This window comes from Pleurodeles waltl, chromosome 11, assembly GCF_031143425.1.
Source record: "Pleurodeles waltl isolate 20211129_DDA chromosome 11, aPleWal1.hap1.20221129, whole genome shotgun sequence".
In the NCBI taxonomy this organism is placed as follows: Eukaryota; Metazoa; Chordata; class Amphibia; order Caudata; family Salamandridae; genus Pleurodeles; species Pleurodeles waltl.
Window position 1 is genome coordinate 21,071,273 of NC_090450.1, and position 25,981 is coordinate 21,097,253.

The 25,981-nt window shown below is 46.4% G+C and overlaps 1 protein-coding gene across 1 annotated transcript in view; it reads left to right on the plus strand.

Moving 5' to 3' along the window:
* The window catches only part of ARMC9 (armadillo repeat containing 9), a 415,690-nt gene that overhangs the window by 357,361 nt on the left and 32,348 nt on the right, over positions 1 to 25,981 (plus strand). The window contains exon 24 of the mRNA XM_069212859.1: positions 20,894 to 21,060. Coding sequence (XP_069068960.1) covers positions 20,894 to 21,060 — 167 coding nt within the window. The remainder of the gene's footprint in view (positions 1 to 20,893; positions 21,061 to 25,981) is intronic.

Here is a 25,981-nt window from a genome sequence, read left to right on the forward strand (position 1 = left end):
GACTGGGTTTGTGGTGAGGTGGCATGTTGAGCAAAAGAACAATGGGTTGGAATGGCATGCCCAGTGATTGCTAGTGGTTTGAGTTATTGCAAGCATTCTTCCATCACCGTTTGTGTGTTTGAAGATTTACCCCCACATATTCAGACCGGCAGTATATTTATGGACTTGCGGGAACCAAGGGACTTGATACGTCACCTGAAACAGCATTGATTTTGCCCCTGAACCCCAACAGGGGAGAGTACTCCATTTGCCATTGTAATTAGACATGCAGCTTAGATCCTGGACCTATATCTGCCTTCCTTTGAATTCTAGATAAATGTCCCTGCTGAGGTTTTGCACCCTGGACCAGCCTCATCAGACCTCTTACGTCCATTTGTCACTCTTATGGGTACTTGAGCTAAGCTTTGCTCTTGGATTCTGCTGAATCGGCAGGAGGCCAGATGCTACTCACCGTTACCTGGTGTCATGGATTTTCTTATGCAGCATCCTACTCCTGAGAGTTTGGTGGTCCAGGCTTTCACCAGCAAAGTGAATGCGATGCATTGCCCGTGACTCCTCCGGACAGGGAGTCGAAAGAATAGAGGAGTTGGGGAAATGATAGCTCTCTGTGGCCAGCAAGGCATTGAGGTTAGTCTATGCAGTCTGCCTACTGGGCCGTTATACGCGTGCCCTCTGGGACATGGTCAGCAATATCCTGCTGCAACATTTTCACAGGAGTTTGGGCCCTCTTTGGTTCACACCATTCAGGATGGCCTGGGTACTAATGACTTCTTGGGGCGAGCAATGGACCATGCCATCTACTGGCTCTTCGAGAGATGTATAGGCATCCCTTGTAGATATGTCTTTTCATGGGTCCTGTCTGTTTGAAGAAAAGGCTGATTCTGCCCGTGATCGCTTCAAAGAAAGCCGAGCCCTGGCATATTCCTTCTGCCTTTACACCCCTGCTCAACAGTTTCTACCCATCTTAGGCTAGTCCAGAGGGTCCATGTATTCTAACGCAAGGCCCCTCCTGCACAGCAAGTCTTTTTAATCCTTTTAAAGGGTGGGGACAGGGATTGAACAGACATTGCACAGGTCACCAGGGACACTGTTCTCAGTCTCCTGCCCCTGCGGCATCAGCCACCAAGCCACTTTAGTTTGCCCCTAGCGGCACGCAACCACACCACTGTGGTAGGCCAGATTAGACATATTCCTCAAAGTTGGCAGTCCATCACAACAGACAGATGGGTCTTCCAGATTGTCTAGCAGGGTTGTACCCTCCTCTTTCTTTTCAACCCACCACAGCTCCCTCCCACACAGAGCGGCATTCAGAGGAGCACCTACCGATCTTTCTGTCTGCAAGAGGTGCAGGCTCTACTGACCAAAGGAGACATTGCGAGGGTGCTGGCATTATACCTTCATGCTGAAAAAGAATGGAGGCCTTTGTTCTATTTTAGATCTTGACCTTCTGAATGCCTCCCTATAGAAGGACAAATTTAAAATGCTCCCACTGCCCAAGATCTGTTTGCCCTGACCTACAGAATGTATACTTTCATGTGTCTATCATGAAGTCCCATAGACATTTACTGCGATTTAAGGTCGGCCAGGAGTATTTAGAGTCTGTTGTGCTCTCCTTGGGTCTTACCAGCACCCTTAGGGTCTTCACAAAAGTGATGGGGGTGATAGTAGCCCACCTTCAGAGGCTAGGGGTGACTGGCTGTTAAAGGCAGGCTAGCTCCTGTCAGTCATAGACCACCTCCATATGATGCCAACCCTCCTAACATCATTATGGGTTCACGATGAGGGAACCGAAGTCACTCATGACTCTTTTGCATAGGGAGCAGTTCTGGACCTCTCCTTTATTAGAACAATCTCAGGACATTCATGGTATGAGCTGTTGGTCCTTGAGCTCGATAAGAGCACCTCTAAGTCTTCTTGGTCTGCTGGCCTCATGCATCCTGCATGACCCCTTTGCCTGGTGGCATATATTGACTCTGTAGTGGGATCTAAAGTCTCAGTGGGCCCGGCGCTAAGGAGACCTGTGAGTTGTCATCCAGGTTTCAAAGGAGAATATATAAGAACTGCAGTAGTGGCTGTTCCTCTGCCCCTGACCAGCAGCAGACCCCTATTCCTTCCTCACTCCGAGCCGACAGTGGTGATGGATGTGTCCCTGTTGAGCTGTGGAGGTCATCTTGGATAAACTCATGTCTGGTGGAAACCATGCTCTACATAAATATTTTGGAGCTACTGGCCATCTTCCTGGCATTGAAGGCCTTCCTGCCATCCATCAAGGGAAGCCTGTTGCAGGTTCTCACAGACACTGCCATATGGAACTGCAACAGGAAGGATGGAGTGGGGTCCTGGGTCCTGTGCCAAGAGGCACTGCACCTCTGGAGTTGATTGGAATATTACTTCCATCTCCTCGATCACAAACCATGCGGGGATCTTTGAACATCAGGGGTGGCTGAGCTCAATCGGTGACTTATGACAGATTGTAAATGGAGGCTGCTTCCAAAGGTAGTGCAAGCCATCTTCCGATAGTGGGAGAGCCCTAGCTGGATCTTTTTTGCTATGGTTGAGAATGTGCAGTGCCAAAACGTCTGCACACTGAAGTTCCCATGGATGCACTCTCTAGAAGATGTTTTCAGGCTAGAGTGAAGCACAGGACTCCCACACGCTTTTCTGCCCCCAGCGTGACCTGCCCTGAGTTCTGAAGAACTGGAACAACCGGGCCTAAATCATCCTAGGTGCACCAGGAGAGTGTGGTCCTTCGACTTTATGGGCATGATCATCTGTCCTCCGATCAGGCTACCTCTTGAGGACGATTTTAATTTGCAGCAACAGGGTAGGGTTCTGCAATCAAACCTGCACAATCTATATCTCCATGAGCACAGACTAACTGGCAGCCGTTGCCTACATTTGATCTACCAACTGAGGTTGTGGATGTCAACCTCACAGCAAGGAGTCCCTCTACAAAGTCCACTTATGCCAAGCGTCTGAATAGATTTGTGGCGTGGTGTGGATTCTGTAACATAGACCCCTTTTAAGCCAAACTGTCGGGTGCTGCCTACTGTTTGTATTGTCTTTGGCCCAGCAACATCTTGCGGTGGGCACTGTTGAAGGTTATTTGTCTGCCCTCTCTGCCTTTTTGCGTTTGCCAGAGCACCCATCCTTTTTTAAATCACCCACAGTGGGATCTTAATTTTGTGCTGCCGTTGCTGATGCGTACCTTCCCCCTTTGAGCCAAGGCACAGCAACTTGTTACGCCTTCTGACTCTCAAAACTGTCATTGCAGTCACTTCAGCTTTCGCATGAGTGAGCTACAAGCCTCCCTGTGTGGCCGCCCTACACAACATTTTCCTGCACTAGCTGGTGTTGATGGGTTCTCACCACCGCTTTGACTCCAACGTTCCAAAGATCGGTCTAAATGAAAGTTCAACAGAGTCAAAGGCACAAATGTTCAGGTCCCTCGCAGCACCCCTAAACCAAGGGTTGGTAGAGACCCAAAGCTATCCAGTAACCATCTTCATGCTGATGTGAAGTTCTTGTTTATCTTTCATGTCTGGACAATGTGCCTTCTGTTGGGTGATTTGTAAAGTAAGTAAGTAAATAAATATTTTAAAAATTGCTTGGATTAACCGCCAGGGTAATAGTGTCATAAATTCATAGCCGACAAATGGTGCTAAATAATTGACGATTAGTAAGTGTTTGAAAAGATGGTAGATTTTTCATTAAACGTACAAGTACATTCACCCGTTCTTACTGATGGCGGACCCTGCGAGGTCCGTTTGTGGGTTGCATTGGAGACCGGACCTTGCCATGTTAACCTTGGCTGATGCTGGCAAGGGAGGTTTTCCTCTATAACCATCACCAGGATTGTTGCTGTGTGGAATGGCTCTGGAGTGGAAAAACTAACCGGCCACGTATAATCCCCTCCAAAGAACTGATCTTGCTTGACTGAAAGCTGAATACTGGTATGGGATAAATGTTTCTCGCTCTTCTGGTATCACTGGATAAGTATGCATCAGGTGGAGCCTCGTCCCTGCAGTGTGATCGGATTAGCTATTGTCCGCCACCCGTCTGGGAATTTACCAGTCTCTGGTTGTGTGGCCCTTTGTTTCATGGCCTGTGGCTGGTCTTCTCAGTTACTTTCACTGTACAACAATGCTTATGGTATGAACACATGGTCTCCATTCTTCATTTATTGTCTTCTTTGTTTTTTTTGTCCCAGAGGCTGTTTTGTGCACAATTGTCTTCTCAATGAATAGTGAGCTGGCAACTTCTGTTTCGTTTTAGAGGAAGATCCAGTTTCATGCCTTTCTCATACTCTGTATTCAATAGCTTATTTATTTAGCCTGTAAGTTGCTTCCCTCTAGGCAGATGCCCCACAGAAATCAGGATCCATAGCTACTATACCATGTATTTTAGGGTTTCTAGGGAAGGGCTAGGTGATCTTTTTCTTCTCACACATGGATTAGGACTTAGAGCGATATACACTCTAGAGGGGTCTGCGAAGAAAATCTCCATCTGCCACTGTGAGCGCATCAGATACTTTGAATTAGGTACTTGAATTGGATAGCCTGCTGGACACATGCTCAATACACTCACAGATCTAGCCTAGAAAAGTGCCAAGCAGGCTTTTATGGGTGGGGCAAAGTGTCATAAAAGTGCAATGCAAATGTACTGTACTGCTCATGAAGGTTTCTCAGACATTTGCTAACTGACTCACACTTCTTGAAGACCAGTCAAGTGCCCTGATTTTCAACACTGAAATTGGGTAAAATGCCATTTCTAGAGTCCCCAGGAAATGGTGTTTGAATAATTCAAGAGCAGATTCATATTTAAGTCCATCAAAATTAATTGCAGACATTCTGAAGAAAGAAGATTGTTCTAAAAGTGCAAAAAAGTGATTGAAAAATTGTGCTCACTCTTTTTGTGACATCTCACTTCTCGATACATTGGTGATGGAACTGGTATTACCCCCCTTCTTGGTAAAGGATCTGTACTCCTTCTCTGAGTGACACAACTACAAGTCAATCTGGTATCCTTACTGTATTTTGGTGTCAAAACATACAAAATCTGTGTGTGCACTAGGCTGGATATCAACACTGAGACCCAGAGCCTGCCTTTAAGATTATGGAGTGGCTCCAAAGTATAAACTTGGCGTAAATGTGGCTGGACATAAGAATACCTCTGGAGTCCTTGGCTGTGCAGGGTGGGTGATGGCAGCACACCAGGTTGAGTGATCATTGGCTGATTAGGCCTTTTCACTTCTTGAGGGACATGAATGCGATGCCCACAGGCCTGCTCCAGTACAGTTCCACTTGTGAGTCATGACCAGACCTTGCGATGTTCTTCCTGTGTTACTGTGGAATTGTGTGTTCAGGAATGGTGTATGGTAGCAGGACTCAGTGTTGCTTCTGTGTGTGTTTGCATGCTGTTACCACTGGGATCCATTCCGTACTGCCCTTGTCCGGCATGGCACAATGCGGAGATTGTGAAACAGCCACCAAACAGTGGAAGTGTTTTTCCTGCACTCCTGAGGTGGAGGGTGTAGCTCTATACACAGATGTGTGGAGGGATGAAGAAAGACCTGCCTTTAAAAATCCTATGTGACCTTTTTAGGAAGGGATTGCCCATTTGTCCTTCCTGCCTGCCATTTGGTTAAGGCTGGAGTCAGCAAAGACTGTTGAAAGTGAAAGAAGTTTCTGGGGGGAGCCTTGTTCCTTTGCATGGCCAATCATGAAAGGCAGCTGGAAGCAAGGGGCAGGGCTTCACACTTTCTGTGATCTTGGCGGGGGTACTCTTGCTGTGAGTCAGCATTGTCTCTGCCTGGAGTGAAGATCCACTTAGCAAAAAGAACCATTCTGTGATGCAGAGGAAAAACTACCTAAGAGAAGAAACAACGCCAAACTGCTTTCTTAAGAGATAGTGGATCCAGAACTTGTGTCTGAAAATGCCATATTAAAGTGTGTCCTAAACTTCCCCTCTTTAGTTCCAGTTCTGAAGCTGCTTACCCATGCTGATAAGCCCAGTGGGAGCAGAGCAAACATTGGAGAGTGCTGAAAAGACCTTTGAAGTGTCAAGGTTCCCCAGTCTCTCTGCTGAGAGAAGTCCGAATGAGTAGTGGCTGGGTCTGGCTTGCTATTGGTAACTGCTAAGCAAAGACAGCCTGATTTGGAGACCGCCATGGAGAGAGACTTCAATGTCCTTTGCCGAGTCTACCTTCTTTGCATTTTGGCGATTATACCAGTGACGCAGACCGAAGGAGGAATATCCTTCCATCACACCTGTTGATACAGACTCTTGGAGGTGTGTTTGTGGAGCAACTGCCGTGCCAACCGGCTGACCATATTGGGATGGTGACGAGGCAGCCTGCATGTGCCCGGGTAGCGCAACAGCTCTCCCTGTACACTATCCAGCGGCACAGCCACGCTTGGTAATCCCACTTGTGCACCAGGTAATTCCATACACCTGAGAGACTGTGACTGACCATTCGGGTAAGAGAGTTTGGTGAAATGCTTTATTGATCATTCCTATCCCCACACAAGAACTGAATAGGCATTTGATACGGACTGACCTACAGGTCACAAGATGCTAGGAAGCTGCTCCAGTGCGGCATAGTAAGTCTGCACTATAGCCTTGATCACAATGACTTCTATGTTTTCGTGTTAAAAAACCCTGCAGTGCATCACAGTAAAGTAGATTACTCCGTGAAGGGGCCCTATTAGTTTTGTTGTGATTAAAATACTTACCTTTATCTATGAAGACAGGCATCTGATAGAGACATCTAACCGCAGATTCCTTACTTTCCAATCTTCCCCAGGTGCCAGAAACTTCTTTCCCCAGCACGTCCGTGCGTTGCGCGTCTGTATCAATGTTGTCCACCGAATGACATCGACAGAGTCCATACAACCTCCTCGCCGATGTACCAACAGTTCCTTCTTTTCTGCATTTGCAAAGCGGACATGGAGAGTTTAGGGGGCCATTTTTCATCCCTTCTTGAAATTTTGTTTAGGGAACAGTGTGTTTTTTTTTTTGCAATGTCTTCAGGGTTCAAGCCATGCGGATCTTGTGGCAGACAGATGTCAGTCACAGATCCTCTTACCATCTGTATGTGGTTCCTTGGAGAACTCCTTGACGCCAAGGATTGTGTTTCCTGTCAATCGAGGAGCTGTTTGCGTGAGGGCCATCATCGTCAAAGGAGGATCTGAAGCAGAAACGGTAAAAACTGCTGTTAGCCATCTCCACTGCCACCTCAAAGGAGTCCATACGCACATCCTTAAATTTCCTGAAGCGGGGGCGACTCTAGCCCAAATGTAGGAGTATTATAATTCCCTGCATGAAGTCCTTGGGCCTCAGCCCCCCTCTTGTGCACTTTCTAGCCCCAGGGAGGTGACAGGTGCCCTGACTGGATCCACACCGGCGGGGTTCACCATCGGTGGCAGATGGGCCCTCTGAATCCTTTGTCAGATTCATATTGGTGCAGATGCAAAGCCCTTTCAGATTCCCACCTTCGGTGTCTGAGTCGGGTCAGCCAATGCCCCCTGTGGCGTCCCAGTTTGTTTTTTAAGACATCACACCTAAAAAGGTCTGCTGGTGCAGGCTACTACAGTGGACCCTAGTGTCCTTCCTTTGGTTTTACCAACTAAAGAGTAAAGGTGGCTGGAACATTGTGGGAGAAATGTTTTATCTTCTGTCAGTTCAGCATTGAGATTGTCAAACACGGCGTGTGTTCTGGACAGATCTTCTCATACATTATGGGACACAGTGGCATGCATACTACCTTCTCTTCCAGAGGAAGCCAGGGGTGAACTCCTTCAGCTGGTGGAAGATGGCCAAGAATCGGCTAAATTCACCATAAAATGTGGTATGGACACCAGAGGTTCAGTGGGTAGAGCTATGGATCAGTCAGTTGCGCTGCGCAGACATGCATGGCTGCATCAATCTGGGCTTTCTGAGGCTGTACAGAATGGCCCAAAAGATATTTAAAGATTTAATTTATTAAAGCACAGATCCCTCCAGACTCTATTGTTGCCTCTACTGCTCACAAGAGGGCTAATAGCCAATCAACAGGTGGCACACCTCCTCCTGATAAAGAAAGCAAAAAACTAGATGCGGCAGGTAAGTGAGTGGCAGCTTAAATAGCCAATCACTGGCGGAGTGCTAACGCCCAGGTGTTACTATCCCGATACCATCAAGCTCACTGGGATGCCATGAAGGAGCTTCTACAATATCTCTCTGAGGAACACCGAAAAAGAGGGGTAGAATTTGTAGATGAGGAACAAACAATATCAAATAATTCAAGTAGAAGTGCGCTGGATGCTGCTGAAACAGCAGCGTGCAGTATTAATACCAGTGTCATAATTAGGACACATGCCTGGCTCAGATGCTCAGCCTCAGCTCAGCAGAGGTACAGCAGGCAGTGATGAACATGCCCTTTGATAAAGAGCATTGATTTGGCTCACAAGTGGCTACCTCATTTGAAAAACTAAATAAAGATAATCAGACTGCCAAAGCTATGGAGACACTCCAAGCCAGTACACACAGAGGTACTTTTCATCGCACAGGATTTTCAAGAGGCTTTCGGTAATCATTTAATGAACAGTCTTCCACTCAATCAAAGTGCACCACTCAATACACCAGAGTTTATTTTAGAGGTTCCTACAGAGGCAACAGTAACAAAGAGGAAAGCCATCTACATCTAGAGGCTCCTTATCTACCACCAAACAATGACTTCCTTCCAAAACTACCAACTCCCACCACTTCTGTAGGGGGAACATTACAAAAATTTTACCCGCAATGGTCTCATACTACCACGGATGAATGGGTACTTTCAATTATCCAAAATAGTTACTGTTTGGAGCTCACTTCCATTCCACCAAATATACCACCTCGTACTCACAGACTCTCACAAGAACATCTCGCTTTTCTTAAAGAGGAAGTGCACTCTTCTTCTCAAAGGGGCAATAGAACCAGTACCATTGCAACACCAGGGTAAGGGAGTCTGCTCCCTGGGACATCTCAGAAGAGAACAAATTCACGTCCTCCCTTACTTGGACAATTGGCTCATCAAAGCCAATTCATCCACACAGTGTCAACACCACACTCAGCTCACAATTCGTCTCCTACACTCTGTAGGGTTCATCATCAATTACCTCAAAACACATCTTCACCCACACCAGATACAGCCCTATCTAGGAGCAATTCCCAATACACAATTTGGACTAGCGTTTCCCAGTTCAGCCAGAATTCAAACCTTTCAAACAATGATTGCTACACTAACAGAGAACCGTACGCACAAAGTAAGGACTGTTACGTGATTGTTAGGGGTGATGGCATCTTGCATTGTTCTTTGTGATTAGGATTTGGTTATCGCTATTACTTGTTATTAAGATTGGCAACTCCATCTTATGTGCTGAAGATACTGGATTAATATTTGGGGAGTGAGTACCCACCTCAAGGGATGATCACAACTCTTGTTAGGGTGAAACCTCATAGTCACTTACTTAAAATGAGCTCAACCCTTCGGCAGTTTGGCACAGAGCAGAAAAGGTAGAACTTACAGCCATGTGTAATGTATTTATGAAGTACCAAAACAGTAATAAGGCCAAAATGGAATAAAATAAAAATCCCAAAACGAATTAGAAAAATAGAGTAAAATCTAGTAAACAAAATTACATTACAAATCCTAGAAGGGTGACCACAGATGTGATTTTACAAGTTTTAAATAGTAATAGCTCCAAGAAAGTGCCAATGATTGTCATTGGTCGTTGTAGACCGGGACCTAGGTGCAATTTAAAACTGACCGCAGTGGAGTGCAGGTCAGATACACCAGCCAGGTTTGTCCTGGTCAAAGACTTTACTTTTTGACATAGACCTTTAAGTGTCCATATCCACAACAGGAGTACACTTCTAAAGTCCACAGAACCTTTGGGGAGGTACTAAAATACTCACAAATTGTCAGGCAGAAGTGAACAGCGGGGTCCAGTCTAGGTCCAGTTGCCAATGGTCAGCTGGGCAGTTGCATGAAAGGCCTCTTGTAGCTTGTTGTATCCCTGTAGCTTGAACATAGGTCAGCATTATGACCCTTGGAGTCCACTTCTTTGTCCTGGGTACAAGAGGGAGAGCAGGGGCAGCCCTCCAGGGCTCCTCACAGATCACAAACAGGTCCTGTTTTTTCTGTTCTTCCTCACATTTAGGAGTGCTCTGAGGAGGGTACTGTGGATGCCATATTTATGACTGCCAGTAGCTTGTGGGGAGGGTAACTCTTGCCCCCACCCAACCATCGGGGTAAAAGTACCCTGTGGTAACTCAGCACACTTTCGCAGCATTTTCTCTGTGCCATACAGCAGACAATTTCACATTGCCCCCCCCCCACTCTCTACTTAAATCCAAAATGGTGAAACTCTTCTCCCCTTGTGCCGAGCCTATGTGACCGCCACACAGGTGTTACCAGGGAGATGAGCTCTTTGGTCACTTGAAACCATTTCTAGGGGTAGCCTGGCACAGTAGAGGAACAGAGAAGGAGCCTTTGCAGGTATTATTTGACATCTGCCTGTAGCTGGGTTGTCCCCTTTCAAGATAACTTTTTTTTTAAATGTATTCATTTTGGTCAGGATCGATCATAACAGAGATAAGGCAACGTAAGAGGCAAGTATTAAAAAAGAGACATACAATAAACTCATTCATAAGCCTCCATAGCTAGTAGCACTGAGTATACACATAGTAACGCTACATCCAGCCCATCCTTTGTACAAAAAAATAAATAAATAGAGGAGAATAAACTCCTACAAAACAGCACATCATTCATGGAAACAAACAATCCGACAGAACCTTCAGATTAGCAATAGGCATTTCCCACTTAAGTTTGCAAATTATCCCATAAATTCCAGTTGCACCCTAGCCAGGTTCTATCAAACTTCTTAAGCGAGCGGACCCCTTTGCTTTGGTGAGAGCAAGTACTAACATATAAATCTGAGAGTTATTCAAACACCACTCTGTGGCCCTCGGTGGGGCTGGGGAAACCCAACATCTGGCTGTACAAAGTCTAGCCATAACTATAATGATGGAGAGCAGCCGCCTGAGACCAACATCGTATACCATTCTGTATTTTATCATTACTTCCTTTAGGGTAAATTGTGTTTCAAAGCCACAACATAATTCAGTTAATTGTCTTACCCTAGCCCGGAAATCCTACAAAGTTGGGCAAGTTGCAAACATATGTAGAATATCAGCATCCAGAAGGCCATACTTGGGGCAGCTAGTTTTATCTGATAGATTTCCAGCTGCAGATTCCTTACTTTAGAATTTCCTGGCAGAATATCTGTCAGCTTAGAATCCAGAATTTTTTGCTAAGCAGCACCCTGTGCGTGCCGTCGGGTGGTGTCATTCAGATCTGCATGGCATCGTTGGAGCCGTCTGTGACATCACAGTTGCCTATAAAGGCACCAACCTGGTATGCGAAAGTCAGTTCTTTTCCTTCAGCGTAGGTCCGGATTCGAGCTACCCTTTGCCTTTTTTGGCAGGCCTTTTTTCAACCTTTTGGCTGATGCTTTTTTGAGTCTGTGCGAGGATGTCATAAAGGAAGACCAAGTTCAAGCCGTGTGGTGCATGCCATCATGCCTTATCGGTGACAGACCCCATCAGGTATGTCTCTGGTGCCTCCAAGAAGACCACGATTTGAAGTTGTGTTCTGATTGCCAGGCCATTGCCCCGAAATCTTTGAGAGAGTGGCCTCTGAAGCTCAAGGCGGCCCGGCAGTCGACTAAGGTTGGCGCGACTCCTTGGAGGCCACTGCCCCGATCGAAGAGGAGGTCGCGGGACCACTCCAGGAGTCATAAATCCTCTTTGTTGCACTCAAGGTCCTCTGGGCACTTGGGGAAGAGGCTCAAATAGAAGAAGTCCAAGCAGACTTAAATTTTGTCATGCATGTCAGCCGACGAGGCATCTCGGGAATGTTGACGTTCCGAGCATGTTCTGCGAAACCGATGAGGGCCGACTTCAGGTCTCCCCCCCTCCTTCCTGGGAGCCGTAGCAGCCCCTGCTCAACTCAGCGAGTTTTACGAACCCATGTGCCTCATATTTGAGCGTGCCAACTACACTAGTGCGCCTTTGGGCCCCGTGGGGTCGTCTGGGCCCCATCGGATTTCATGCCGGCGGCTTCGGCCTCAGTGCTGCTGGGGACTCCTGGTTCTAATACCTGATCCGGAATGATGCAGAGTGCACACAGTCGGCCTCCTTGGTGTCGTTCCCGACATCAACACTTCCCGCTCCACCGCAGGTGCAAGCCCCGTCCTCATCCCAGATGAGCCGGAGCCAGATTGATGTCGCACGATGCTGATTCAGACTTCGACAGGGGCCAGTTCAGTGCCTTAGGCTTATTTTGATCAGCCAGGTACAGGGGAGGATTGGGAGGGGTCCCATGACCTTTTAGAATATGGTTTGGAGCAAATGGACTGGTATTAGGAACTAGGGGAAGCCAGTGGACTGTATACTTCTCCAGACTGGCATGCTCTCACCGCCTACTGTGGCTACGGAGGAGGGAGCTTCATATGCTAATGTGGTTCGTAGGGCAGCTAAGGTATTGGACCTAGATTTGCCTACGGTGCCAGTCAGGACTAACCTCCTGACTGAGGTGCTTCAGCCGAGGGTTCCACATCAGATCAACTATTACCCTTTAACTAAGCCCTCACTGATCTCCTGCTGGGAACGTGGTCCAAACCCAGCACGGGTCCTCTGGTGAAAAGGCCAGCTCCTAATGATCCTAGTTTCCTCACCCAGCACCCCACCCCGGGGAGCTTGGTGGTCCAGGCCTCCACTTACCATGGTGCCTTCCCTTCTGCTCCCCCGGATAGGGAATCCAAGAGGCTGGAACAACTTGTGAAGATGATGTTTCCTTCCTCCAGCCTGGCATTGAGGTCCGTAAACACTTAATGCCTAACAGGCCATTTTTTCCCTACTTTATGGGATACGGTGGCACAGGTGCTGCCCTTAAGTCCCGAAGGGGGAACAGGATACTCTCTTGCAAGCTGTTACAGATGGGAGAGACGCAGCCAAGTTTATGATTAGGTGTAGTCCGACTCACTGGGTAGAGTGATTTCATCGACGGTGGCCCTACGATGCCACGCCTGGCTTTGTACTTCTGGCTTTTTGGGGGAGTCCAGGCAAACCTTATGGACATGCCCATCAGTGGCTCATGCCTATTTGGAGAAAAGGCAGACTTGAGCAGGTCAAAGACTCTCGGGCTACGGCCTGATCCTTGGCCCTCTTGTGCCTGCTCGCCAGCAGTCTGCCCTTTCGCCTCTTTCGAGGCTTCGGAAGGGGTGTGGTACAACAAACCCACCAGTCAGCTACCGTCCTCTGTCAACTAAACATCCAGTATGAAGACGAGGTCATTGTACCTTCAGACCCAAAGGGTCTAGAGAGAGGTTGGCCACCACCCAGTCCCACTCCTCCACAGAGCTCAAGTCCTAGTATGATTCTGCAAGACCACTCGCGTCCAGTTGGAGGAATGATTCAATTTTATCTGCCTCACTAATGGTCCATAACATCCGACATCCGATTTTGCAGATCATACAGAAGGGCTATTCTCTTTACTTCCATTCTTTTCCTCCTTTATGCCTCCATTAAAAGAACAGCTGTTGGAGGATCATTTACTCTTGGTCCGTGAGGAAGTAGCAGCTCTCTTGGCTAAGTGAGCCATAGAAAGGGTCTCAGTGTCAGAAGTAGGCACTGGTTGTTCTTCCCGCTTCTTTCTGATTCCCAAGAAGAACAAGGGTCTTCGCCTTATTCTAGATTTACGGGACGTCAATCTCTTCCTCAAGAAGGAGAAATTCAAGATGCTCACTCTTGCTCAGGTCTCGCCTGCCCTAGATCAGGAAGACTGGATGGTAGTGCTGGACTTGCAGGATGTGTATTTTCTCTTCTCCATCCTGACGGCCCACAGGCTTTACTCGCAGTTCAAGGTGGGCCACAAGCACTTTCAGTTTACCATGTTCCCCTTCAGTCTCACCAGTGCCCCTCAAGTGTTCACAAAAGTTATGGTGGTGGTAGCATCTCATTTGTACCGGTTAGGGCTTTCAGTCTTCCCCTACCTTGACGACTGGCTGTTGAAGGCTCCTATGCCCCAGGCTCTCATCACCCACCTTCAGACTACAGCAAACCTCCTGCATTCGCTGGGGTTCCCTATAAATGTGCCAAAGTCACACCTGACTCCCTCTCAGAGCTCCCTTTCATCAGAGCTGTTCTGGGCACAGCGCGGTTTTAGGCTTATCCTCCTAAACAGCGAGTCTAGGATATTCAAGTAATGATACCGATGGTTCAGCCTCTATCCTGGATTTCGGTGAGACAGACTTTGAGGCTGCTGGGCCTCATGGCCTCCTGCATCCTATTATTCAAGCATGCCAGATGGCATATCAGGGCTCTACAGTGGGATCTGAAGTTCAAGTGGGCACAGCATCAGGGAAATTTCTCCGATACCGTTCAGATCTTGGAGGGAACTGCAAAAGGCTTCCAGTGGTGGTTAGTGAACTGTGATTGTGAGAAGCTGACTCCTCTCCCTTCCCCAACCACATGTCACAGTAGTAAGAGATGCGTCACTTCTGGGATTGGGCGGCCATGTGGGAGAGGTGGAGATCAGAGGCCTCTGGCGGAATCCGGACTCCATATCATCATACTGGAGCTCCAGGCAATCCGACTGGCATTGAAAGCATTTCTTTTGGTTGTAAAGGGGAAGATGGTGCAGGTGTTCATTGGCAACACTACTGCAGTGTGGTACTGCAACAAGTAGGGCAGTGTGGGGTCGTGGACCCTTTGTCAGCCATGTCTCTGGACATGGCTGGAACATCAGGGCATAACCCTGGTGGTTCACCACTTGGCAGGTTCTCTGAACACCAGGGCGGAAAAACTCAGTCTTCAATACCTAGAAGATCACGAATGGTGTCTCCACCCCAAGGTGCGGCGCATGGACTCTTTCAGCAGTGGGTAGAGCCTTAGTTAGATCTGTTTGCATCCGCAGAGAACGCGCAATGTCAGCAGTATTGTATTTTGGGTTTTGAAGGTGGAAATCGCTCGGCGACGCTTTTCATCGCAAATGGAATTCAGGCCTCCTGTATGCCTTTCCGCCCATACCACTTCTTCCCAGAGTTCTCAAGAAGATCAAGAACGACCAGGCCCAAATAATCCTGGTGGCTCCAGATTGGGCACGCAGAGTCTGGTATCCCGAGCTTCTGAAAATGAGCATTGATCATTCGACCAGGCTACCTCTTCGGGAGGCTCTTCTGTTGCAGCAGCAGGGGAAGGTTCTCCACCCGAACCTGTCAACTCTACGTCTTCATGCGTGGAGATTGAGTGGCGGCAGTTGACAGCTTTTGACCATCCTCCTGAAGTCTGTAAAATTATTCTGGCAGCCAGGCTTGCCTCCACTAAAACTGTATACGCCTGCCATTGGAAACGTTGTGTACATTATTATGCAGAAAGAGCTATAGATCCTCATTCTGCTTCTCTATCTGATATCCTTCTCTTCATTCTTTCCCTTACCCAGAAGGGATCTGCCTTGGGTACTCACAAGGGCTATCTTAATGCCTTATCGGCTTTCCTTCGGCTGCCTGATCAACCTTCACTTTTCAAATCTCCAATTGTACATAGATTCCTCAAAGGGCTTGTACATATCTTTCCGCCTACGCCCTTTGTTATGCCTCAATGGGACTTAAATCTCGCCTTACATTTCTTATGTGTGCTCCCTTCGAGCCCTTTACACAACTGTCCCCTCTGGCTGCTCATCATCAAGACAGCCTTCTTAGTGGCAATAACATCTGCAGGAGGGAGAGGGAGATGCAAGCTCTGTTATCAAAGCCACTGTATCTCACTATCTATCCAGACATGTTGGTACTCACAACTCATGCTTCTTTCCTTCCCAAGGTGGTTACCGCATTTCCTCTGGGTCAGGACATCACCCTGCCCCCCTTCTTTGCTCCACTGCATCCCTCTAAAGAAGAGGAGCGACTCCATCGACTGGACCCAAAAAGAGCCTTGTCTTTCTACCTTGATCGGACAACAGAGTTCCAGGTGGATGACCAACTCTTTGTGGGGTACATGGGGGCAAAGAAGGGTCGGCAAGGTGCAGAAAAGAACCATTTCGCTCTGGGTCGTTTTCTGCATTAAAATATGCTACTCACTGGCCAAGATGCAGCCTCCTGAGGGCTTGAGGGCTTTTCCACCAGGGGCCAGGCTGCTACCACTGCACTAGCACAAGGTGTTCCAGCCCTGGATATCTGTCAGGCAGCAACGTGGGCATCCTTGCACTTGTGTGCAAAACACTACTGCCTGGACAATCAGGTCTGGAAGAACAGACACTTTGCACGTTCGGTCCTGCAGGACTTTTTAATGTAAAGGAGATATATCCGCAGGCCACCGCCATGAGGTTATGGCTTGGGTTTCTATTCTAAGGTAAGGAATCTGCAGGTAGAAAACTATCAGATGAACTACCGTAATGCATTATCTGCATAATCTGGTAGAGACTCTATCTAGCTGCAGATTCCTTACACCCAGCCAGGCCTCCCGATGTTTTGTCTACATTTAGCTTGTAGCCAGAATATGAGCCAAACTGTTCTGCTTCTTCAACCACACATTTCATAGCATCAGGTGGATGAGATGCATACATGGCCACATCATCGGCGTACACTGTGATTTTTAATCTGCATTAACCAGAAACCATAGGCAGAATTCCAGTATTTTTTAATAGGGTTTGCAAATGAGGCTCTAGGTAGAGCGCAAACAAAAGGGGAGAAAGCAGGCACCCCTGCCGGGTACCTCGCAGTATCTTCAAATTAGGAGAGGAAATCCTTGAGCAAACCAGCTTTGCACATGGATTATAAGTATAAAGATTACACCCATACACGAAACCGATTGCCAGTGCCAAATGCCCCCATCTTGCCCACAGGAAATTCCAAACAACTCTATTGAATGCTTTCTCCACATTCAATAAAATTATAGCAAGTTTCTTCCCTATTTTTCTGATACTTCAAAGGCAGCAATTGCTGTGTTGATATGACTGGTAGTGCCTCTGCCAGGGATAAAGCCATGTTGTTGCTGTGAAACCAACCCTACCAGAACTGGGGCAAGCGGGGTCACTAAAAGTTTCGCAAAAATATTAGTGTCCGCATTAATCAAAGAGATGGGTGAGACGACACCCCCTCTCCTCAGGTAGCTTGACCTTCTTCAAAAATATAATATTAGTTATATTCCAGGTGTTAGGGACTTCCCCATCCTTGTCAGTACTCTGTATTACGCTTAAGAAGAAAGGGAGTATAATATCCTTAAATTCTATGGGAGTAGAGTCTTCCCCCGCAGACTTGCCTGCCACCAAAGCTGCATCAATTTCTTCGGCAGCAATGTCTCTCTTTGAAGATTCTCCCAGGCTTGGAAACTTGCTATTCTAAATATATGTCTCTAATCCAACCAGGCTGACTGCTTGGAATAGGCCATATAGTTCCTGATAAAAAAGAAAAAAATACCCTGTAATGCCCTGAGGGTTAGTGTAAACCGTTCCATCACTGCCTTTAATGCTTTGTATCACACATTTCGCCCTTTTATCTGCCATTTGATGCGCCAGGATCCATCCCACCTGCTCTCCGTATTCATATTGGATGTCCTTATGTTTCGCGTAACTAACTTCTTCCCTCTCCATCAGGTTTTGCCCTAAAATAGACCATTTATCAGCTGAAGGTGTACATCCTGCTCATCAAAACTAACAATACTCCCTGTACTTATGGCCCTGGCATGCAGAGTTTCCAGTAATGAGGTTTCCTGACCCAGCTGCTTAAGCATATTTAAATTATTTTGGCTTGTACAGTAAATAAACTGCTAAGTAATTCCCCTAATATAGACTTTCATGGTATCACATACCACAAGCGAGGCTGTACCTATATTAATACCCAACAATTCTGAGCTTGTGACAAACTAACAGTACTCTTAGTTAGTAAGAATATATTATGGAAACGTAAACAGATGCCTCTTCCTCTTTTCCATATCCCAGTCCATGAGGTCAGGAAATGCTTGCCAAACAGCTGCACAATGAACTGTTGGGGATTTTCCCCGTCTTTGCCCTCAGGTATACCAAACACCCGCGGGTTATTCCTCCTTTGATGGTTCTCTACATCGTCCAGTTTAATCTGAATCAGGTGCAAACTTTGATCATAATTCTTAAATGCTTTTTCCCACAGCCATGCCGACTTTTTCTGCATTAGCCACCCACTGTTGCAGCTCTGCTATCTCTACGGCAAGAGCTGATACTTTACCGGTAACCTCAGCTAGCGATTGCTGAATTGTAGCATTATCAGCATGGACTTGTGCGTAATGTTGTTGTGCCTCAGCTTGTTGCATCTGTAAGAGCTGAAGGATTAACACCAGGGGGTTCATGTGCACCACTTGCCACAGCAGTGTCCCTCAAAGGGCGGGGGGGCAGAGGGACAGCCACCTACGGAGTCAGAACTAGAGACAGAAGATGAAATGGCTCCGTAGCTATGATCGATGGCCTCCCAGCGTGGCATATTTCCCCCTTAGACGACTTCTGACCTTCAATGTTAGCAGAAGACAGATGGGAAATAAAAGATTTACCCATGCCATTAGACACCACCCATTCCGGGAGCGGGACTGCCTTTTGAGCCGCCATGCGTAGTTCAACACATCATTTTAGAGTTCACAGATTAAGGTTGAAAGCCTTTCATAGCTTTGTTAGATTTTCTAACATTCCCCTGGCCAGATTGAGAACCCTGACTATCTTTCTTTAAGACTGAGGTCCTAGAAGCCCTCTCCATAATTTCCTGAAGAGTCACTGTTAGACCGGCTGCCCTGCTAATGTCCTCTGTAGAAGGGGAGATTAGGGGTGAATCTGAAGCCAAAAGCCGAGTTGGGGTGGAGGCGAGGGTACAGTAGAAGAATTAGCAGGCTCTGAACCTGGCAGCACTATCACAGAATCCGGTGCATCTCCCAAGCTTACGCCATCAGCTACAGCACAGCCCCCCAACCCCACCTTAGCCCCTGTAATGAACCTGAAAGTACTCAGAGTAAGTAGGCAAGTCCAGTCCTGGTAGAGGTTTTATTGTTGTTGTGGATGTCAGTTCAGCTGTACCGCCCGGCAATTGAGATGATGCTTTGGAGATGGGCAGAGGGGAGCTGATACAAACCGACCGGTCTCAGCGACCTTTGAGACAATGTTGCAATCAGTTGTAACGTGATCAGATAGGGAACCAGCCCACCCAGCTGGGGCAGCCCCTACCATTAAAATATCAGCCAAAGTAACCTCCTGTCTGGTTGCAAAACTCTCATCCGATCGTGTCTGTGCCTGTACCTCAGACAGGCGAGCTGCTGTGCTTGCTTGCAGCAATTCTGAGATAGGCTGCCCAACCCGAGAAAAGTTGGTACTTAAAGATCCGTCTCCACTGGCTGCTTCTGCAGCATCCAGCCTTCCTCCTGGTAGGGCTGCATGAGCTTTTGCCAATTTCCGGGACCCCCATGTGCCACAAAGCACAGCTGATCACTGTGGCGCCATGCTGGCCCCTGATAGCCTCCAATCAACTAGGATGCCATGGTATACTGACCGCTGCAGGAAGCAATCCAATGGAATTAGGCTACGCCGTCCTTTGCCGCACAGCTGCCACACGTACATCAAATTAAAGGCTGAAGGTATATTACGGCCCGCCAATGATTTCGTCAGTGATTGCCCGGCAGAGGTGCTGCAAAAACAGTTCAGCGTGGTGGAGTGCTGGGCAGCGTGGTGGACTGGGCTAGCACCTGTTGAAACAGTGGGGGGGGGGGAGCCCCCAGCCGACAATCAGCCCACAATCGTCCTTCCCTGCTGCCTGTTTTGTGTGCACCTCTTGTGTGTGTGTTCCCTTTCAAGATAACTATGTTCCAGGGCACTGCCAAAATGGTCATCCTGCCAGAGGAACAGAAAAACCTCCCTACAAACAATCTGCTCTGGGAGCAATTTTCACACATCATTCAGAGTTGAGCGCTTGGAGGGCTGCAGCTGGAGGCAAATAGAAATTAGACTCCAGTGTCTTTTGCAGGGAAAATCAAACATTTCCAGGTGATTCTTAGCCAGAAATAGAATTATCAAAATTAATATTGTACCCCAGTGTTTTGCTATTGAACCAGTCTTGCTGCGGTGAAAATAGCTTTTGGGCTCTTTTTACAGTAAAAAAAATGTTTAACATTACATTTCAACATGTCCTAAATTTCTGTGTGTTCTACCTTTAAAAACCATACACTCTGCCTTAAAGGGAGTAAGATCTACATAGGGGTGACATATTAAAAAGGAAGGTTTTGACCAGTCACAAGGGTTTGACAGGGCGAGTTGCAGTATAAAAGCTGCTGCAGTCACGCCAGTATATTACGCCTGACAACATGTTTTACGCTGTCACTGTAGTGGATGACACAATGGGTGCTGTTGTCCACTAATGACATTTAACTTACTGCCCCTGGGTATACTTTGCACCATATACTATGGACCTGTAGGTAAAAAGAATATGCCAGCCAGGGGGTATACCAACTGAATCATGTTGGAAGTTGGAGCACAGACAATTTACCTGTGGTTAGCAGGCGTGAAGTGCACAGAGTTCTACAGCCAGCAGAAACAGATAGGGAACAAATCTGGGGGGTCTTCCAGGCAAAAGATGGTAATTTACCCAAAACAATAAATGGCTGTTTCTGTGTTTGCTGTGTTCTATTGTGCTTGTGTAATGTGTACAAGGACTACTGTAGTAAAGAGTGACGTGGTAGCCCTTTGTGTGTTGAGGCTGAAGAATCGCGATGGATTGTTTTTGGTGCTTAAAAGTTCTTCTTCTGATGCAAACTTATTTTTGATGTTAAATATATAATAGTTCATTAATAAATCCTATTTCTCTTCCAGTGAGATCTCCTCAGCCTTCAACAGTAAATCGAAGGTGCCACGAAGTGCTGAGAGTGTGAGCCCACGGAAAGGGAAGACGCCGAACATCGCCCCACAGTTCTCCCAGTCTGGACCACAGCAAACCAGTCGCCCCAGCTCAGCCGGATCCTCTACCCGAAGCAGGCAGAGTAAGCACTTCTAGTTGTGTAATCCTCCAGTGAAATCACCCTCTGAACATCACTGTACCACTGCAGGACACTCGCTGCTCGAAAGGTGGACAGGTCCAGTAATACTGGCGGCCAATGAGATTTAGGATGTTTCTGAAATGGCTTGTGCAGAGTCGCATCACCAAGTGGGAAGCCTTCTTCCCAGTAGACTTGTGGATTCACCAATCACATAAGTTATCCCCTTTTGTGGCCTTTCTTGCTTTTTCTTTTTGTTTTGTTTACATTGGATGATGAGTAGGACTCTGAAGAATTGATGCAATAAAACGTTGATGCTGTTTCAGTGGTGTTAGTTCTGCCACTGTTCTCCCTACAGAGCCCCTTACTCCATGGATATTTACCTCTCTCCCATGGATGAAAGTGGTTATTTCCTACAAACCAAGTAGGTTTTTAATCAAAAAAGCAGTTAATAGAAATCACTTTTCCAGAAAACTATTCTTTTCTTCGTTTTCATTCAGATGCCTATTTCTGATTTTGCTGCAGTTTAAGAACTCCCACTTAGCAGCCCACATAGTAACAGAGGGGCAAGTGCAATGGGCTGCCTGGGTTATTATGATTGGTGGTTGGTGCTTTGCTTGCTCTCATGTACTCACTTGCCCTGGAAGTGGTTCAGTGAATGAGATAGGGGGCTCATGCACTGTCTGTGACCCTGGTACTGGGACTTCAAGTCCTGTAGATGTATCTTATCAGCAGCAAGCTGCAGGCGTAACCCTCAAGCGGTATCTCTATGAATTAAGGTTCAAAGGACTTCTGACCCCTTCGATGGATCCCTGTCCCCTTTGCCAAGCAGAAGATATTGCCTTATACCAGGCTAAAATAAATGCGATTGCCACTCAGAGAAGAGAAGACATGTAAAGACACCTTCTTGCCTGCTGCCAAGAAATGCTCTTCTCCATGCAGCTGCAAATAGTCCTCCGGCAGATTCCTGCCTATTCTAGATCCGGGAGCTGCATTCAAATCCCATCATTTTAAAGATATAGGCAAACTCAGTTGGGTCTCTGCTCTCTCAACTTATGCCCACTTCTGGCCATCTGTAAGGATGCAGAAAATATAGATGCTGTCTCGCTGGAGGAAATTAACTCAATCCTTTTGGTGTAATAGAACATTCACCTTAGCAGCAGCAGCCACGTAACCAAAAGAGTAAGGCCCCTGTGTACTCCCATATGCTCCCTTGCACCCAGAATAGCTACAACCCTTTGCTACATCAGGCCTAAAGAGGCTGTCCAGATTTTAGCCTGAATCCGAGGAGCTTCACTGGCTAGATAGACCATTGCAGCAAGCAGGAGATAGTCTGTGTCTGTAATCATGCGCATAAGTTGAGTACTCCCATTGTTTGTATTAGACAAGACAGTGGTCTGCGACAGGCTTGGTGCAAAGGCTGAGAAACCAGCTGATGCCACCGGAATAATTTTTATGGCCTCTATATGGAAGTTAAGCTGTGGACACACCTGTTCTATGTATGTATTCGGATGAAGAAAATGTCTGCCACAAGCCTAGTCCTAAGAGCGAGAATCCAGCCAACGATACTAGAATCACTTGCATGCTCACTTTGACTCAATCCACCCCTGGTCCACCTTTCTCAGTTTCTAGTGCTCCACGTGAACCTTGGGTGCACACTTCATAGTCCAAGCACTGCATGTAACAGCAAACTATGTGATGCTCCAAGCTACTTCACCATGTGCTCATCTCTTCCCTGGGCTTTTTCCAACCGTCCCTGTAGAAGCGCAGGATAATTTGTGAATTGCAGGAAATGTATTAGCCTTGGATAGGTGAATAGCTCACAAGGGAATGTCCTTCCAGTACATATTTACACAGACACCTCTTTCTTCTTGCTGAACTGTCAGAACCACCAGTAGTAGTAGTTGTGGCCAGGGGCAAGACCTACTTATTTTCATATTGCAACCTGCAGGCTAGAGCCAAAACGGTGGATTGCGTATTTACACAAGTTAATGAGAAGGACAGATGAATAAGAATGTTTTATACCTTATTGAATTGATTCCTGCTTCTGGTGGCCAAGCTCAAAGTAAGACCTATGCATGCGTCAACACTTGGTTGACTTGGTGACCAGTGGACGTAAAGGTAGCAGTTACTGCCTCCTCCTTGCATTGTGGCATGAAGCAACACTCGGAGTACTCTCTCGGCTGCGAATCCCAGCAGATGGAAGATACATGGATGGAGGCCTTTGTAGGAGGCTTGGCACAGCCTTTCTTCTCACCCTCTCCTGCACCCAGCAAGAGTGTCACTAGGGGCAACTTACAAAATGTCCTGAGTCGTGAGATTGAGAAAGGAAAAGTGAACTCTATGATAAAAGAACTAGTAGTAACTTGTAAGCTGAAGATGTCCGACATGTGACAGTCTATCTTTCAACAAAACATTACATGTTGCAACACAAACATGCAAGTTCTAGTGACTGCTGAGATAGGATGGCTCTGTGTCCAGAGATAAAGCATTGCTTCCTGGACACCCAGCAACTACTAGCAGTGACTGCGCACCTGCTTCCTGACATCCCCCCTTCAGCTCCAAGGCGGTGACTGATAAGGAGCTGTTGACACTCAGGAGGCTGAAGAGCCACAAAATCAAAGCATTGATATCAACTTGCACTTATATTAACCGCAGGCGTATCAGTGTAAATAGACAAGGAGCTTCCTTGCGCATGCTTACTTTGAGATATGTTGGCAGGTGATGTAAGTGCAGGTCGATGTTATTGACTTTCTTATAGTGACATATAAAACGACAAAAGTCTGTCCCTAGTGAAGAGATCTGTCATATTCCTACCCCAGGCCACACCAGTACCATCTGTGTTGATGGACCCTCACCCACATGCTAGGCATGTGTCATGCTCAATCATCGGGTCCAGACCCGGCCTGGACGTCAACACCGGGTGAGCTCAAGAGCACAGTAAAAGCTCCCAGGGCATCATTTTTTAAATCTGGTCAGTGGGACCCTTGAATAAAACTCCTGAAACATTTTGGCCCTCATTACAACCCTGGCGGTCAGTGTTAAAGCGGCGGTAATACCGCCAACAGGCCGGCGGTAAAAAAATGGGATTTTGTCCCTGGTGGTAACCGCCATCAAAGACCGCCACTTTAACACACCGACCGCCAGGGTGGTAACGGCCGCTGGGCTGCAGACATCTCAGTGTAGAGGAATTCGCTGATTAAGAAAAAACTAGCTATTCACAATTTATTAACTTATATAAAAGGACCCTTATCACCGCTATAAAACATCAAATAAAACCAGTCATGTGTGAACAGCAAAACATACAGAGCCCTTCATGCTGAACAAAGGCATCAGGTAGAGCGAGTCACAGTTCACTGATGTTTTGGATAGAGCTGTTCTCATTAGTGTAATGCCTCAAAGCTCCTCCTACTCTGATAACACAAAGCATAGAGCATGCACTCTACATGATGCATTGGATGTAGCCATTCACTCTTCATTGAGCCATCAATTACAACCATTCACTCTTTAGTGATGCATCTGTTAGAGCCAGCCACTCATCAATAAAGTGCCTAATAGAGCCAATTGTACTCTGACGACTCAAACTATGGAACCATTGATGCAACAGGAATGCATCAGAGCCAGTCACTCTTCAGTAATTCAGAAAATTGAAATTTCCCCTCTTCAGTAATGTGTCTGACTGAGTGCTTATGCTGCATTTACTTAATCTATCAGATGCGTAAGTTTCCAATGATGCATTGGTTAGAACCCTTAAGAATGCAGTCATTCATTGGATAGATCCCCTGTTCAAAATTCAGTAATGCATTGAATATAGTCGATCAGCACCTGATAATGCATTGAATAGCCGACCAGAATCCAGTAATGCTTTCTATAGAGTCCATCGGAATCCTATAATGCATTGAATAGAGTCCCTCAGAATCCAATAATGCATTGAATAAAGTCTTTCAGAATCCAATAATGCATTGAATAAAGTCCATCTGAATCCAATAATGCATTCAATAGAGTCCTTCAGAATTCAATAATACATTAAATAGAGTCCATCAGAATCCAATAATGCATTGATTAGAGTCCTTCGGAACCCACTAATGCATTGAATAGAGTCCTTCAGAATCCAATGATGCATCCAATAGAGTCTATCAGAATCCAGTAATGCATGGAATAGAGTCTCGCAGAATTCGATAATTCATTCCATTGAGTCCATCAGAATTCAATAATACATTCACTAGTGTTCATTAGAATTCAATAATACATTCGCTAGAGTCCATCAGAATTCAATAATACATTCACTAGAGTCCATCAGTCTCCAATAATGCATTGAATAGAGTCCTTCAGAATCCAATAATGCATTGAATGGAGTCCATCAGAATCCAATAATGCATTGAATAGAGATCTTCAGAATCTAATAATGCACTGAATGGAGTCCATCAGAATCCATAATGCATTGCATAGAGTCCATCAGAATTCAATAATGCATTGCATAGAGTCCATCAGAATTCAATAATACATTCACTAGAGTCCATCAGTCTCCAATAATGCATTGAATGGAGTCCTTCAGAATCCAAGAATACATTAGAGTCCATCAGAATCAAATAATGCGTGGAATAGAGTCCTTCAGAAGTCAATATTGCATTGAATAGAGTTCATCAGAATCCAATAATGCATCAAATAGTCCTTCAGAATCCAATAATACATTGAATAGAGTCCTTCAGAATCCAATACTGCATTGAATAGAGTCCATCAGAATACATAATGCTTTCAATAGAGTCCATCAGAATTCAATAATGCATTGCATAGAGTCCATCAGAATCCAATAATGCACCGAATAGTCAATTAAAATCAAATAATGCATTCAGTAGAGTCCATCAGAATTCAATAATACATTCACTAGCGTTCATTAGAATTCAATAATACATTCACTAGAGTCCAT